Source organism: Rhinoderma darwinii, chromosome 3, assembly GCF_050947455.1.
Source record: "Rhinoderma darwinii isolate aRhiDar2 chromosome 3, aRhiDar2.hap1, whole genome shotgun sequence".
Taxonomy (NCBI): Eukaryota; Metazoa; Chordata; class Amphibia; order Anura; family Rhinodermatidae; genus Rhinoderma; species Rhinoderma darwinii.
Window position 1 is genome coordinate 213,447,112 of NC_134689.1, and position 19,045 is coordinate 213,466,156.

The 19,045-nt window shown below is 36.9% G+C and overlaps 1 protein-coding gene across 5 annotated transcripts in view; it reads right to left on the reverse strand.

Annotated features, from left to right (window-relative positions):
- CACNA2D1 (calcium voltage-gated channel auxiliary subunit alpha2delta 1) overlaps positions 1-19,045 on the reverse strand; it is a 737,376-nt gene that overhangs the window by 434,109 nt on the left and 284,222 nt on the right. For all 5 annotated transcript variants that reach the window (XM_075857358.1, XM_075857356.1, XM_075857359.1 and 2 more), the window contains exon 4: positions 4,538-4,597. In XM_075857358.1, the coding sequence (XP_075713473.1) occupies positions 4,538-4,597 (60 nt within the window). The remainder of the gene's footprint in view (positions 1-4,537; positions 4,598-19,045) is intronic.

Sequence of the window (19,045 nt, forward strand, 5' to 3'; positions counted from 1 at the left end):
ACCAGTCCTGAATGAAGACATTGTGGGAGGTTGTGGCAGCGTGGAGAGTTTATGGGTAAATATTCATGGAGCAATTAATAACGGTAAACTACGAATTGGAGTTTGTTATAAACCACCGAACATAGCGGAACAGACCGAGGATAAAATGCTGCAACAAATACAAATGGCAGCAAATAATAATGGGGTCCTTATTATGGGGGATTTTAACTATTCTGACATTAATTGGGACACAGAAGCCGCTGGATGTGCTAAAAGCTGGAAGTTTTTATACACAATTCAAGACAATTATTTCACTCAGTTGGTTAATAAACCAACCAGAGGTGATAATGTGCTGGATCTGGTCTTATCTAATAGACCAGACACAATATCAGATGTGGAGGTCCGGGAGCACATGGGCAACAGTGACCACAATATGGTAAATATAATATAATTTTCAATAAAGCAATACGAAGGGCAGCAATAAAATCCTGGAATTATAGGAAAGTAAAATTAAATCGACTGAGGTTAACACTTAGTCTTGTTGACTCGGATCATGTAATGGCAAATAGGAATACTGAATAGCTAAATGGGGAGTTTTTAAAGATGTATTACATGCATCGTGTAGTACGTTTTTAGCCACTGATAACAAAATGTCTAGAAATAAAAGGAGACCAATGTAGATGAATAGGGAATTGCTAACTATAGTAAGACAAAAACAAAAAGTATTCAAAATATTTAAGTCTGAGGGCTCAGCAAAAGCAATCTAGACTTAAAGTTCTCAATAGGAAATATAAAAATGAAATCAAGTTAGCAAAGTTATCTACAGAAAAACAAATCGCTAACAACATTAAAATAAATCCCAAAATTTGTTATAAATATATTAATGCTAAAAAGAACAAATCCGATAATATTGTCCCTCTTAAAGATGAGCATGGGAATATAATTGTAGAGGACAAAGAGAGAGGGCTGAGATATTAAACATGTACTTTTCCTGTGTGTTCACTGATGAGATCCCAGTGGCAGATAGTCAGGGGGACAGTGATAAAGGTTCCCCACCCAATATTACCTGCTTAACACAGAAGTACAGCTGCGTCTGAGCAAATTAAATATTTATAAATCCTCTGGCCCAGACGGCATACATCCACGGGTATTAACCCTTTTATGCCGACAATCTGTAGATTCACGTCCTAGCCACATATACCCCGTACAGCCAGGGCGTGAATCTGCAGTCTTCTGCTTCTGCCGGCATAGCGCAGAGGAGAGCACTCTGACGCCGGCGGTGTCAGTGTCCCTGGCTCCCCACCAACATGTTCTCTGACAGCCGAACCGATTGGTTCGGCTACAGAGCATGTGATCACCACGATAAACCAATCATAGTGATCTCTGAAAAGTTTGTTTGCAAACAAACTTTTCCCAACTTGTCATCTCCTCTCAGCCTCCTTCACTCTGTCACAGTGTTTCAGAGAGAAGGAGACTGACCGAGAGAAGACAAAAGAAAAGTATTACACACGTGTGTGTGTGTGTGTGTGTGTGTGTGTGTGTGTGTGTGTGTGTGTGTGTATCACACACACACACACACACACACACACACTTACAAAGTATATAGAAAGTATGTACTTTGTATTCCCTGTGCCCCTTATTGTTAGAATAGGCAGGCAGGAATAGTAGGTTAGTTAGCGTGATAATACTTTGTTAGAAGGTTAATTAATGAATTAACGATTTAGTGTCATTTAATAAATTACACTAACTCTGGCACTTTTTTGGTCAATTGTTTGTTTATAATATAAAATATGTGTTGTATATGTAGTAAAAATATATATTTTTTTAAAGTGTGATTTGTTCTAAAAAAAAACAACAAAAAACTAAAAAAATGGTGAAGTTATCTGAAGTAGTTCAAAAGCTATGACAGTTTAAAAGAATGTATGCCAAAACGTTAAATTTAGGCCTGGTCATTGAGGCATCAGTGACCCTTGGTCCTTAAAGGGTTAAGGGAATTGAGCTCAGTATTGGACAGACCGTTGTATCTCATCTGCTTATAGTCTCTTGTATCATGATCAGTGCCACAGGATTGGAGAACGGCTGATGTTGTGCCAATATTTAAGAAGGGTCAAAAGGTGGAACCGAGTAACTACCGTCCAGTAAGTTTGACATCTGTGGTATGTAAAGTACTTGAGGGTATTCTAAGAGTTGAACTGCAATAGTATATAGCGGAGAAAAGTCTAATAACTGCTAACCAGCATGGACTCATGAAAAACAGGTCGTGCCTAACTAACATGCCTGGTTTCTATGAGGAGGTAAGTGCAAATCTGGATGTTGGTGATGTGGCTGGTGGGATTTATTTGGATTTTGCAAAAGCATTTGATACTGTTCCACACAACAGTCTTGTTCTGAAGCTACAGACACAGGGGCCATATATGCAAGTGAGTAAAGAATAAATTAAGGGACAGAAAACAAAGAGTTGTTATAAATGGGACTTACTCAAAATGGGTAGAAGTCAGTTTTCAGTTTTTACCTTTCTGCATATCAGCAGCCATAACTGTTTTTTTTTTTGTTTTTTTTACATGGCCGTATGAAGCCTTGTTTCATGTGGGAGAAATTGTATTATTTTTTTTATAGTTTGGAGGTAGAAAAAAATTATTTTTACAGCGTGACTATAAGGAAAAGCGATTCTCTGCATCATTTTTCTTGTTTATTTTTTATCCTGTTCACGTTTCATGCTAAATAACCGTTAGATTAATTCTTCAGATTATTACGGTCGTTTAGATACCTAATATTTTTTTGTCTTTATTTAGTGTAGGGGCAATAAAATATATTTTAGCAAAATAATGACTTTTTGTTTATTTATTTTTTTGTTACTTTTTTTTTAAAATCCCATAAGGGATAACTTTATTTATAACTTTATTTTTTACTTGTAATGTATTAGCATACTATTGTATGGGAATACATTATACTGTGTCACTATGACACAGGCTGCTGTTAGGGCCGCACATAGTGTTCCCTAACAGCAGGCAAACTGAACAAACAGCCCTGGGGTTCTTTCTAGGTCCCCAGGGCTGACTGCAGAGGGATTGCCTGCTCTTTGATCACGTCACCGGGTTTCCAGTGACGCGATCAAAGAGGGGAATTCTCTTTGATCATGCCACGGTCATGGACCGCGGCAATCAAAGGGTTAAGCAGCTGGGCTCTGAATGTTTTCCGACCCAGCTGTATTCAGCAGGCTTCTCTAAGATCGGGAGCTGTTAGTTACAGCTCCTGCTTAGAGCATGAGTGCTCACAGGGCCAAAATACGTCGCTGTAGACTAAGCACCTGCACTGTCTGCCGTCAAAATACGGTGGGCGGTCGTTAAGGGGTTATTCTCTTTATTAATGACCTTGTGGATCGGATTGATAGCAAGACCTAGATAAGCTGGCAGCATAGGCAAAAACATGGCAGATGAAATTTAATGTTGATAAATGTAAAGTAATGCACTTAGGATGCAATAATAGCATTAATTCATATACATTAAATGGAATAAAACTGGGGATAACGGAACAAGAGAAGGACCTGGGTATTCTGGTAACAAATAAGCTAAGCAGCAGCACTCAATGTCAAGCAGCAGCTGCAAAAGCAAATAGGATTTTGGGGTGTATAAAAAGAGAGTTAAAAATCCGGGATTCAAATGTAATATTACAACTCTATAAATCCCTTGTAAGGCCACATCTAGAATATGGAATTCAGTTTTGGGGTCCACATTGTAAAAAGGACATAGGAGAACTGGTGAGGGTTCAAAGGCGGGCAACGAGATTATTAAATGGGATGGGATGTGTTGCTTACAATGAAAGGCTAGAAAAATTGGGGTTGTTCAGCTTGGAAAAAAGACGTCTTAGAGGGGATCTTATTAATATGTATAAGTATATGTGTGGTCAATACAGAGAACTAACACTAGATCTGTTCCTTCTAAGTACTCTACAAAGGACAACGGGACACCCATTGCGTGTGGAAGAAAGTAGTTTCAGACATCAATATATGAAAGGGTTCTTTACAGTTAGAGTGGTCAAGCTATGGAATGCCCTTCCCCAAGAGGTATTGATGGCAGGTACTATGACAGCATTTAAAAAATGGCTAGATGATTATTTACTGACAAATTGCATTGAGGGTTATAATTAATCAAGCAATGAATGACGGGTAATTTATTGAGAAAGGTTAAACCTGAAGGACCTATGTCTTTTTTCAACCTATGTAACTATGTAACCTATTAAAGTCAATGGGTTCCGTCAGCCGCCGGCAGTGTCCGTTGTGCAACAGAATCGTTGCTTCAGTTTTTCACTTGTTCTGCTCCTCTGACAGGGTAGAACAACGGAAAAGACCGACGAAAGTGTCATCTAAGCCTAATTATTAGGAAAAGAGATGCTCCCTCATAATATTTAATATAATAATATAATAACCAGTAACAGAAAAGCAAAGTTAAAAATACAGCAAAACAAAATGCCATGCTGGTTTTCTCCATAAACTTCTGGAACCGTTAAAAAAATAAACCCAAATCATAAAGTTTTCTTTATAATTATGTGTGAAACCTACCCCAAACTCATCCCTCCATTGATGTAATCCTTGTATCTCTTCTGCTTTTTCTGCAAGATGCTGAAAGAAACAAAAAGTAACTTATTTTTATGGCCATATTAAATCATGAAACATTGTACATTCAACACATCACATCTGCGTAAATCTCACCATATCTCCTAGTTGTGCGATTACAAATTTGAAATATAAACAAATTGACCCAGATGTACTTAGAGTGGCGTTTCATATGCCAGTCTTAGTCAACAGCCCATAGGAGTAAGTAAGATTCATGTAATTTTTTTAAGAGGAAAACATCTTGGGCTGAGAGAGACAGACACAGAGAAAGACAGAGACAGAGAGAGAACCCCAAAGAAGAATCTGCAGGGTGCGGTGGTTGAGATCACACAGGCAGCATCAATATAGAGAGGAAAAAGAAAACATATGACAGAATCAGCAAAGGAAAGGGGATATATCACACATATAGGCAGCATCAGTGTATATAGAGAGCGGAGAGATCTCATACACATAGGCAGCTTGAGTGTTTGTGTCAGCACAGGTGTAGGGAGATCACAGAGGTGCTATAATAGAAAGAGAATGCAGTACAGGAATGATGCTGTTCTTGTACATGAAATCTAGAGAAGGCAGCAGCATCCTGGAATCACATAACTTGCATTTATAGCATGTATTACTGGGAGAGACATGCCTATATGACAAATGTATGAAACTGGGAGCCGGATATATACTGCATATGAGGGGGTCTGAAAATAAATAAACAGGGTGTCTGAAAATTAATAAAGGGGTGAAGATTGCAACCTGAAACTTAGTGCAACTTTTTTAACCCAAGGCAAACTATTATTATATACATATACACACACACACACACACACACACACACACACACACAAACACACACGAGATGCGTCACAAAAGTGCTGAGAGTTTTTTTCACTCCCCATGAGGTCTGCGTGAGGAAAGTGGGAATGGAGTTTGTTGTGGGGGTATCTAAGTATACAGCGGGACCATCCTCAGTTGGACCCGAGTCTTTCGAAATGTTGGTATGTTACAAAAGTACACCCTTGTTTTTTCCTCTCGTCATGGACGAAAATGCAGAGGAGCATCTAGCATTAAAATTTTGCTTGAAACTTAGAAAAACAGCTTCAGAAAATTAAAGACAGCATATGGGGAAGCTGCTTTCTCGTCAGCCCAAGTTTTTAAATTAAAATGTCCATTCCGCCGCAACGAGGGCTCTGAACAAACTCTCACATGAAGACTTCTATCACTTCTATGAAGAATGGCAGTGTCGCTGGAATCGTTGTGTTCAGACCCAGGGGACTTACTTTGCAGGTGATCGAGCCTAATTATGTGTTTTTTAAATAAAAGGATTTTTTTGCAAATTATTCTCATTACTTTTGGGATGCAGCTCGCATATACTTTTTTTTTTATACATACATATATATATATATATATATATATAAATCATCTTTCATGTCATGGGTGTTCATAGACTTTTTAGTTTCCCCAACGACAGTAAAACTGTGGTGATGAATAGATAAATCTCCACTGCACGTTCAGAGAGTAACACATATGATGTGCTCACTTTTTAGGATGCCCTATTTTGACAATAACATCCTGTAGCGTAGTCTATTGATCGGTCCGTTAAATCATTAACTAAGCGAATAGGAAATAGTACATTCCCACTGTTTTAGGCAGTTTCAAGAGAAAAGGATCAATGCACAATTTTACAGGACTTTACTATGTATGTACGGTACTGATGGATATTTTGACCTTTTAAAACCTGTACTTATAAGCTGTCAGTTATTGGCTAGCATAATCTACAGTATGAAAAATAAAATATGTCAATATACACTAAATCAACATTTTAGAAATACATGAACAGTGAAATTCAGGTAAAGTGAGCTACAGGTAAAAGATGTGAAATAAAATAATGGAATAAAATATCACATGCATAAAAGTAAATATTCATATGACTGTTTATTCCAGTTTTACTTCACGGGAGGTATAAATAATATATACAAAACTATTGTAGAGTTCTGCATTAACTGTTGGAAGCTATAACTGCATGGACATAGCAGGTACCAAGATAAGCCATGACACTTGCCGACAAATGATGAATGTGAAGCACATTACTGCTACCTAAAACAATAGGATAGATTTAATGATATTATTATGCAACATTTGCATAGAGTTTATATGCTCTTCCTTTGTTAGCATGGGTTTCCTCCAGGTACACATGTTTTCTCCTATACCAAAAAAAAAAAAAAAACAGCAAATGATGACAACTTCTGTATAGAACTATGGAATACTTTAGTGCTTTATAAGCAACTGAAACAACTACAGATGTAGCCAAGTTTATCTTGACTCTGATAACTTACTGCAGCGTGCTATCACACAACAAAAGCCATTGAAAAGCCATTGAAAAAGTAAAGTTAAACTTTCTTGCCACTGTGTATTTAATGCGTTAAAAGTCAAGATAAAGACGGCTACATCTGTAATTATGAGTTACAAAATTGGTATAAATGTTTTTGTTATTCATGTCCATTGTAAAGGGTGCAAGTGCCTTCTTTTATGATGATCCCTGACACTTTTAGCAACACAAGCAACATTTCCATTTAATGTTGATAAAAGGTATAGTTTTCCAGTGGAATTTATTTATGAATCTTCCCAACTTTCCTGTACAGAAGAAATGGCAATGAACAATTCCAGGTATATCCTGGCTTTGTTACTTTTGCATGTTCCACATTCGCCAACAGTCATGAACCTTGGAACATATGGCGAAGGTTCCTGAGTGCTCTCAGGTCTACCATTGCTGTAGGGCTTAGTTCACATCTGCATCAATGATTCCATGTATAATGGAAGCCACAATGCTTCTGATGTGTTGTTGACTTACATTGCGGTCCATCGGAAGTTCCATTACAGTGTCCATCTTTTGAATGAATTTGTGAGCCTCCAACGGAAACGTGAAGAGACAATTCTCACCACTGTGCTTACAAATAAACCACTGCCCACCAGTAGAACACATAGATGCTGTATTTCTCTAGGTAGAGCCTACAGAGTATAACAGAACTAATATGTAATGAATTCTTAGATTTTATTAGATATTCTTTATCTGATAAAGCTCAAAAGACAATGTTTAGACCAGGTAAGCACTAAAACTTTGTTTGTACAGCTTCTATAAATCAGAAATAATTAAAACATTTTATACTTTGAGATTTTTAAATTCTCAATCTAGACCTTATAATAGTCTATTCTAAGTATTACTAATTCAAGAAAATAACATGCTCTGGTCTATTTACATTTCACATTTATTAGTATGGATACCGTAATAATAATTTATTATTATGTCCATTTTTTTAAACTTATAAATAGACTTGAAGTACTGCCTAAATATTCTCCTTGTCCATAAGAACGGTGAAGACTCCAATAATGTTATCAGATTAGCAAAATATCAGCATTCAGTAAAAGCTATTCTTCTCACAATAGGCATTTCTCTCTTTTATCTTTCCCTCAGCCACAGGGCTACTGAGAATTGTCACTTGATAAGACACAACAAAAGCAAACTGTAGACAGTCCCATCTATTAATACTGCTGTCTTTTATAGACTTTGTTAAATAAATCCCTGACATCTTGACATTTCAGCCCATTAAGCAGGTAATATGCAACTTTCCCGTCTATCCCAGTCACGCATCTAATTCCCTCTTGAGAGCACAACATTACAAGTTAGAAAGTGTTGTGTATATTTTGAATGCTAGTCTACAATGAATATTTCAGTAGCTTAAGTGAATTTGGAAATGTAAAAAATTACGCCAAACTTGTTAACAGATGGAGGCAACTTGTAGAACTTAAAGTTATTAAATTATTTTGTAAAGTTTAATTTTCTGTTTCATGTCATGAATAGTTTATGGTTCTTTTGCTCATGGGTAGCGGTTTGCTCTGTGGTTCTTTGAATCTGAATGTTCCAATTTCCATACCAGCATGAGTTTGTTTGCCTATGCTTATTTTGTATAGTATTCTTGCATATACTTGGTCATGGCTTCTTAACTTCTTGACTTCTTAAAGGCCCTATGTGGCCAAAATCGAGCAGCCAAAAAGGCTCTGGAAAAAGCACTCAGGATATGAAGTACCGTTCGACACAGTGGTCGAACTCCCACAGATTGGATGGTGGTGGCATAACCTAGTGATATGCTATCAATATTTGTCATGAGAAAATCCTTTTAACTATAGTTTGATTACATAGATATGTCGAATATTTTGTCGGCAAAAGGATGAGCTGCATGTCACCGTTTTTTCTTTGAATTTTTGACATATTAATCCTAGGGAAATGTTATTTTGTTAGTCATAACAGTAAATCCCCAGAAGCAATGAGTAATGATCCTCTCAAATGTAAGGAATCTCCCAAGTGAATTTCCACCTGTCTGATTCAGAGATTGTCATGATTATTATGTGAAACTATGTTTTTAATACAAATTCTTATATACTTGTGTGGTTGATAATTCACATTTTTTTTTCACATGGGTGCAAATAGGGACTTCAACTTAAATTTTATATTCAGAAACAGTAACTTCAAAGTAATGGCAAGTTATAGTGGATCCAAAGGATATCATATCTTACATGCACATCCATACATTTTATTTGTGGAAATTAAAAAAATTCAAAATTCGGAGATACTACATCTGTCTATTGTTCATATTAATGGGTAATGTTCCCAGTAATGATGAAATAAAATGACCAATTGAATTATGTCTATGTATCTGTTCACAAGATGGAAATTGCAGTTGCAAATAGACCATGTCTTTTTAAAACATAATGTATTAAATAATGGAAGATGAAAAATAAGAAACCTAGTTGTGATGAGGTTGCAAACCCGTTTTGGGTTAATTACATCATATTTATGCTGCCTAGATTGATGGAAGAAAATAGATGGTGAGTTGCTATGACTTCATTCATTGTTACTTTTTTATAGAAAGAATCAAGGAGTCATTAAGATTTTTTCTTTAATGCTTTTGGTAACTTAGCAAGAATTTTTCTATTCAATGTAAATGATTGTATCTTTTGTAAGTCTACCAGTTTCCAAACACGTATTGCAATGATATCATACCATGCTTGGAAATGTACATTTGGTCTCCATTACGTTTAAAAAATGGTTGAAATTAAATTTCTTTGCCATTGTATAACTAAGAAACATTAGTAATGGAGACAAATAATAAGTGCTATTCCGATAAAACATTTTTTGAAACCAAACAAATGAATTTAGCAGTACAATGGACTTTATATAGAACTCAGACTGCGGCTAAAAAGCACTGTGTACAACAAAAAACAACAACTTTCAATAAATCAGAGCACATAGTATGTTTGAATGTGAGGTCATAAAGGTAATGTAGCGGAGGTTGGCAGCTTATCTGTTCATACAGAATAACAATGGGGTTTGTTTGTCCCCATTTCTACCATACACTAATCACTGAGTACTTTCTCCTAGGAGGTCCTTTATCAGACGATTGTGGTGATGAAGCCAATTGTAATTAATGTTTGCCTATACCACCTATTCTTTAAAATGTACAACCCTGTTTCTGTTCTGGAAACAGATCTCAGCTTAGGCTTCATTCAGATCTGCATCAATCTTCCGTTGTTCTGCCCCATCAAAGGAGCAGAACAACGAAAATACCGAAAGCGCCGGTTCCGTTGTGCAACGGTACTTTCGGTGGGATCTTTGACAGACGCCCCTAACGGAGCCTCCAATGCATATGTGAACTGGGCCTTAGCTAATAGCAGGAGACCCTGAGCCAGGATCCCCTCCCTATATTAAATAATCACATCCTGAAAAGAAGTTGTCAAAGTTTCCAGGAGGAAAGCCTGGCTACCATTAGGCTTATCAAATTCAGTTTGATTCCTCTTGACTAATAGGATTCTATTGAATAATAATTGAAAAAATAAAATATCTCCTTTTCTTAGGGTGTTGCCGCATCTTTCTGATGTCAAGGTCAAAATGTAATACTTAGCATAATATGCGTTGTGCAAGATTCTTACACTTTTAGTTTTATTGGAACTTACTGATGATGTTCACTAGCACCTCTGCAATGTAATTTAAATGACAACTTGTACACTTTTTGGAAACTATAAACGTACATAGAAATGAAACTCTTAGACAAAATTTATTTTCATTTCTTTCAATGAACAATTACAGAAAATTGCAATGAGAAGAAGCATCGTTCTAAAAACGAATGATACTTCTCAGACATTTCAGTAAACTTGATTCAACGGTGTGTCAGTTAGACTGCTAGAAAAGACATTTGTATATAAATTCCTTTTATTTTTTTATACTACTATTTTATTCACTTGAATTATTATTGCACTGGCATCATTCTGTGCCAATAAAAGATAAAATCATAGAAAGTCTAAATTTACAATGGTGTGTCACCCTTCACATCCCTCTCCCCATTTCTAGTATTTCTGACAACCAAGATTGCAGTATATAAATAACAGGACAGGGAAGCTCCATTCATGAAACCAGAAGTAGTTAAAGAGGCTCTGTCACCAGATTTTGCAACCCCTATCTGCTATTGCAGCAGATCGGCGCTGCAATGTAGATTACAGTAACGTTTTTATTTTTAAAAAACGAGCATTTTTGGCCAAGTTATGACCATTTTTGTAGTTATGCAAATGAGGCTTGCAAAAGTCAAAGTGGGTGTGTTTAAAAGTAAAAGTTCAAGTGGGTGTGTATTAGGTGCGTACATCGGGGCGTTTTTAATACTTTTACTAGCTGGGCGCTCTGAAGAGAAGTAACATCCTCTTCTCTTCAGAACGCCCAGCTTCTGACAGTGCAGATCTGTGACGTCACTCACAGGTCCTGCATCGTGACGGCCACATCGGCACCAGAGGCTACAGTTGATTCTGCAGCAGCATCAGCGTTTGCAGGTAAGATCGACTTACCTGCAAACGCTGATGCTGCTGCAGAATCAACTGTAGCCTCTGGTGCCGATGTGGCCGTCACGATGCAGGACCTGTGAGTGACGTCACAGATCTGCACTGTCACAAGCTGGGCGTTCTGAAGAGAAGAGGATGTTACTTCTCTTCAGAGCGCCCAGCTAGTAAAAGTATTAAAAACGCCCCGATGTACGCACCTAATACACACCCACTTGAACTTTTACTTTTAAACACACCCACTTTGACTTTTGCAAGCCTCATTTGCATAACTACAAAAATGGTCATAACTTGGCCAAAAATGCTCGTTTTTTAAAAATAAAAACGTTACTGTAATCTACATTGCAGCGCCTATCTGCTGCAATAGCAGATAGGGGTTGCAAAATCTGGTGACAGAGCCTCTTTAAGGTAGATGGCGTCCAGTCCTAGGATAATTTAAAAAAACACATGCTTGTACTATGGTATCAAAAATCGCAGAAAAGTAGAGAAAAAAAAGTGGCAATACACATAGATCTTGGAGGTTTGATAGATTGAAGAAGGGTAGTTTGTGGTGGAATGTTCGGCTTTAGAAGAAGTTGTCCGGTTTTAGAAAATTAATGTTATTTTGTGTATAAATAAGTTATCCAATTTTCCAATATACATTCTGTAATAATTCCTCATGGTTTTCAAGATCTCTGCTTGTTATCATTTAGTAGGAACATGTGATGGACACACAGGTGCTGGGATCATTAGAAGACACAGCTCTGATACACATACTATAACTGTAACGAGCCGTGCACCTGTGTGTCCATCACATGACCATGGACAGAATTGTATGCACTGGAAGAACACAATGAATGTTCCTACTGAATAACAACAAGCAGAGATCTTAAAAACCGTGAAGAATTAGAAAAGAATGTATATTTGAAAATTGTATAACTTTTAATAATACAATAAGTAACATTAATTTGCTGAAACCGGACAACTCCATTAAGAACTTCATTACGTAATAAGAAGGAAGTTTAATTTACAATTTTTCAGACTGTCCCTTCTGATTTTTCTTTCCATACAACTAGAGGTATCAAGTTTGTTCAAGCGTTAAAGACCAGGATATGTGCACGTTCAATGTCTACAGCCTTAACGTTAGATATGATACTCTAAAACCAATGTCATTTGTGATGCACATACTGTTTGTGTCATATACAACTTCCACTATATTTCTATGGATTTTGGAAACACAGATATGCTTTCAAAACTTAAATAGAAAGTAAAGAAATGATTATTGTGTAAGATGTGCTTGAACCGGAGGTCACAGTTCGACTGTATATCCAAATAGCAATATTTCATATCACTTTGACCAAAACAACATTTAGATACAGATAGAAGTCATACCGGGGATACTTTTAATCTTTCAGCAAATGGTGTTTAATTAGAATGTCTCTCACCTAACATAATCACTAGCTAGATCAAAGACCATAGTCAAGTACCATTAGTACATGCAACAAAGCGAAGGCTCAAAGTATTATTGTTCAGAACTTGCAGCCTTTTATTCTTGATGGGAAGATGGCATTGACACTCCAACCCCTGTCTTGACTGTAACACTTTCATTTGTTCAAAAGGGTAAAATGAAAGAAAAAAAATAACTGTTGAACAATGTCCAATGATATCCAACTTTTAATGAGTCCTTTAGTGGTTTGATTTAGTGAAGTACTAACATATTTAGCAGTTCAAATCATTTCCATGACAAAGTCAAATGTCAGAACTTTGTAATAACCACATTGAAAACTATACAAACTCAGGAAAACTATTAAGTTATTAATTATAATAGATGAATAAAAATATAGTTAAAAGCCAATATGTAACTAAATGTGAATATATAACGTATGCATTTTTAGATTTCTAAATGAGATTTAAGTCTGTAGAAGAAAATTTAAATGTTTGCTATTTGTTTAAAATGTTGTAGCTATTTTCTTTCCCAAAAACTTCCCAGAGCAGCCATATTGGAGTCATTTTTTTCGCCTGTATAGACAGTGCAGAACGGTGCGTGTATTATATGGTGGCTGCAAGAAGTACATTGAAAGAGACAGTGAGCGATGGAGTACAGCCCCTGCCCCAGAGACCAGGTAGTGATAGGGGGAATGCATATTGAGCCTCATCTGTGTGCGTAGTGTTACTATTCTCCCTAACTAGGCCTCCAGCAGTACAGTATAGCTGACATTAATTTCCCTGCCCCCTAATGATAATGAGATGACTATCTATATCCCAATATATTAGCCTGTGTTTGACAAAATACACAGGCAATTGTTCGCAGAAGTTTAGGGCATAACTAAGAATGCCTTGACAACTGACCATATAAAAATACAACATTAGGATTAATTCAAGGTAGTCATTGAATGTGCACCCCAGCGCATCCCTACTGGGGGACGTCACTTGTGTCTTCTTATATACCATGATCCATTTTGATCATGGTGTAGAATGGTAAAAAGCAGAAGATCTTGTTTTGTCTTTTTTTATCTCTGCCCCATGCAGCAGTGCAACCACACTATATGGACAAACTATTGGGAACCACCCCGTAATTATTGAATTCAGGTGTTTCATTCAGTCCCATTGCCACAGATGTATAAAATCCAGCACCTAGCCTACTACAAACATCTGTGAAAGAATGGGTCGTTCTAAAGAGCTCACTGAATTCCACCATGGTACTGCAATAGGATGCCATCATTGCAACATGTCAGTTTGTAACAATTTCTTCCCTCCTAGATATTCCACGAACAACTGTGAGTTGTATTATTACAAAGTGGAAGCGTTTAGGAACCACATCAACTCAGCCATGAATTGACAGACCACATAAACTTACAGAGCAGGGTCGCCGAGTGATGAGGCGCATTGTGCATAAAAGTCGCCAACACTCTGATTCAATAACTGCAGAGTACCAACCTCTAGTATTAATATCCGCATAAAAACTGCCCACCGCAAGCTTCATGGCATGGGCTTGCATGGCTGAGCAGCAGCATGCAAACCTGACATAACCAAACACAATGCCAGGTGTTTGATGGGGTGGTGTAAAGCATGCCGAAACTGGACTCTGAAGCAATGGAAACAATTTCTGACAAATCACGCTTCTCTATCTGGCAGTCTGACGGAACAGTCTCAGTTTGGCAAATGGAAGGAGAACGTTACTTGCCTGACTGCATTGTGCAAACTGTAAAGTTTGGTGGAGGAGGGATAATGCTATAGGGTTGTTTTTCAGGGGTTGGCCTAGGCCCCTTAGTTCAAGTGAAGGGAAATCTTAATGTTCAGCATACCAAGACATTTTGGACATTTGTATGCTTCCAGCTTTGTAGGAACAGTTTGGGGAAGACCCTCTTCTGTTCCAGCATGACTGTGCCCCAGTGCACAAAACAAGGTTCATAAAGACATGGTTGGGTGAGTTAGGTGTAGAAGAACTTGACTGGTTCGCACAGAGCCCTGACCTCAACCCCATCAAACACTTAAAAAAGAAATTGCAAGTCAGGCCCTCTCCTCCAACATCAGTGTCTGACCTCACAAATTCTCTTCTGAATGAATGGGCAAAAATTCCCACAAAAACACTCGAAAATCTTGTAGAAAGCCTTCCCAGAAGTGTAGAAGCGGAAAAGGAGGAACCAACTCCATATTAATGCCTATGGATTTAGAATGGGATGTCATAAAAGCTTGTGTAGGTGTCCCAATACTTTTGTCCTTATAGTGTATGTTTGGCCGCCACTCCCGATCAAGTGGGCACATCTGCTGTACCCATGTGATCCAAGCGCCATTATCGTGTACTATTAAGTACAAGGACAGATTAAATAACAGTCACCCATATTTTGCTAGCTTATTGGTAATTTTATTTTGTAGTATTCTGACGTCACTTCAGTCAGGCATTTATTTGCATCATATACCTTTATTTTACTGACTGAAGTGGCTCCAAAATCTTTTTACAATTATTACTTTCCTTTTGCCTTGGATACATGTCAGCTCAAAGGATACCCAGCATATTAAAGATGTATGGCATCCTTCCAGTAGACTGTCAGTAAGGGCCAAAGAAATGAAGTCTGAAGAGAGGAACCTCTAATACATACCTTACACTTTGCATCTTAATTAACGTAATGGATGACAGACCTTGGTGGAAGGAACAGACTATTTTAGTTTGACAGGAGCTGTTAAAATGTGAATAAGATAAAAGAAAAAAAAAATAGCTAATACAAGTAACATGTATATGTGATCCTGAACCTTAGACATTTGCTTACTGTGAAAAGGAGACAAATGTTTTTAAATAATGCAGGCTACAGAAAATCTTTATGTGACTGTTTAGAATATATTTATTTCCATTTGGTGTAGTCATCGGAAAAAAAGATGTTTTATTTAAAGGGAAATTCCCGTGAAAACTGAAGCTTCCCATTGTAATTATTATCCTGTGCCCTGTGGGCGACACTGACAGACCACCATGCTTTGTGAAGATCTAGAATACAATAGGTAGTTAAATTTTTAATCTTTATGGTCATAGTGTCAATCAATCTAAAGTTAAGGTATTGGCTCAATAACGTTACAGTACTTCAATACATTTCAATGTCTATATTGATAGAACAGCACACCAGCACCATACAGTACTGAACTTTCAGATGAAAGCACACACAAACATGGTCATGATACATTTTTAATACTTTTAAAACAAAAATGTTAAATTATTTATAAATGGGAATTCTAGCGGAATCATAGGGGCCTCTTCACAGTTTAAGTAGATGATCACTGGTTATATTTTGTACTACCACCAATTCATTTCTTAGTTTTTTCTCCCCCATTTTCTACCTTCCCATTTCTTTCCTACATTCTTCTCTCCTGTTTTTTTTTTATGTATAAAGATCCGTATTTCTTTGTGTCAAGGATTTTTTTTTTCACAATGTGTTATGTGATTTTATTTTAGGTTATGTTCTTTATTCTACTTGCCAGTGCAATAATGACACTGCTGCAACTTATATGAATAAAGTTGCTTTATTTTGTAAACCTTGATTTACCATAAAATGAAACTCTACGTGTGCAGTTTTTATTATGTTATTATAGTTAATATTATGTTTATTCTTTTATTTATTTTTATGTGCATTTTCGAAGTTGAAGAAAAACAATCACACTGCAATAGGCACTTTGCTGGGTGCTTGCTGGGCATGAAGCGCAGGATTGTATGGGGGGTAGTGTGTGGTCAAATGACTGGAACAGAACACGTTTCTGTCAATGTTGGTTCAGGAGGACGCGTCCTGATTACTGGGAACCTGTGCTTCAATCCTTGTGACCTGAAGCGTGAAAGCAACCCAGTGTAAGCAATTAAGATGGCAAGGGTTATATGGGCATGAGATGCCAGAGCTTCTTGTAATTATAGATTCAGATTACATTATGATGTCCTTATTAAAGTACAAATAGTGTAATTGGCACTACTTCATGCTACAGCATCACACAGATCCATTACTACACAATAAGTAATAATAAATAGTATGCAGGTTTAATGACCACTTGATAGATTGGTTAACATGACTGGTAAAGCACCTGCGCTCAGCAGTAAATCAGCCTAACCAGCTAGCACAGTGGGCAGACCCTCAATACTGCAGGAGGCACAAGTAACAGATGGTGCAGATTCTGAATAATTATTCACATTTTACTTGGCAAATGAATGAAATGTGTGTGGCAGGGCAGTATAAGGCCAGTTCACACTAGGACAAACTATTTAACGAGTGCATACAAAATGTGCCCTAAAACTACTACCTACATTGTAGTGCAAAACTTTAATATGGTTATTGGTTTAATGAAAATTGTCCCCAGATCAGATCTCATGAATAACTGTATTAAGAAAAGTACTGAATCAAAAATGTGTATTGAATGAATGAACTGAAAAAGTTGTTGTTTTATAAAAAAAAGTTACATAGATATATAGATAAACAAAATAATAAAAGAACTTCAGAATTGAACAAAATCGTTTCAAATAAACTTAAATATGCAAATAAAAATATATTTGGGGGTTAATGCTGTAGATTTTCTGTCTTTATCATGTTTTCATTACAAATAGTTTTCTATAATATGAGGAAAGCATTGATCTGCCATGTCACATTCATGCAGAATCCAACTATAGGTTTTATTAAAAATGAAGGTATTTTAATAATGTTTTGGACTGCAGCTTTTCACATGTTAATAAATCTGGACTGAATGATCCTCTTACATTTAGGATACTGCCCTTCAAATTATTTATGGTGGAGAACTCTGGCAGAGTGTTATTAAGATGTCCTAAAAGTCCCAAGAGGGCAATCCATCATTGCTCAATATATGGAATAAATAACGGACATCTGTAATAGGCTCAGATGACAGTGAGGCAGTGAGTGGCAGGCAGAGGTTAGCGATTTGCTGCAGCGATGCCTGGTATTGAATACCCAGACTGTCAATCAAGATGCTCAGTCAATGCACTTTATGAATATCAAATACATGCATTTTTGTATATATCCATTAATGCTTAGTGTCTTGACAACTGAGGAAACTAACTGTGTCAAGAAATGGGAGATAATTTAAAAAATATATATTGGTCTATCAATCATAAATGGTACTGAGTGCCAGTGCTTCTAGACATGCCAGTGACTATGTGTCTTATGACTTATGTGTGATACTTGGTTACAATGCAGTATCTAGTAAATAAAGGTCATTAACATTACACAGATTTCTTGAACATGGGATGTGTACTTAGATAAATAAATTAGAATATATTATTATCATCATCATAATTTTAAATACTATAATACTAGAAAATAACAACATGCTTCACCTAAATTTATTTTCTGAAAAATCTGACTAATAATGCAGCCTGAGATAAAGAATGGCATGGTGTGACTGCTGCCAAACAGCTTTACCACACACACTGTCAATCCAGCTGCATTATTAACCCTATTTGTACATTAAGTGAAATGGAGGCCCGCTCTAAATGTATGTAATTTATCTTGATTGAGGGTATATTGCTAGAAATTATTTAAATTTACAGCTCAAGTTTTCAATGTGACAGACAGTACATGTCTGACACAGGTCTACAAATGGTATTAAATCATGTCAGTGATTATGGGCACGGCTGTGTGCATGAAGCCTCAGGCTACATTCACACGAGCGTGGATGTTTATCGTCCACAAAACACGCCGCGTTTTACTCACGTGAGTGTATTCATCTTGGTTCTGTATGTTTGTGATTAGCGCACGTATGTCATCCATATGTAACACGTATTATACGCGTGCACAAATAACACGTAAGGAAGACTTTTGTCAAAATTTTGTCCTAATCCCCGCAGTAAGGTCACATAGTCGCTAGATGCCATTTTCTATTGCTTTTACAGCGTATAGAATTTTATCTGATTCCACAGCTTTGTCAATTTGGTTTTTGAATACTTTTTTGCTTTTGAACATGACATCCAAACCCATGGACCATGTTCTTCTGTTGTGGCTGATCTCTCGCATATATGGAGAGCGACGCCAGATGGTGGAGAAAGAACCTGGGAGGAGAAGGAGGCTTTGGGTTCATCCCATTGTGTCCAAACGTGCTTCCAAAGGGCACTTCCACACCCTGTATGAGGACCTG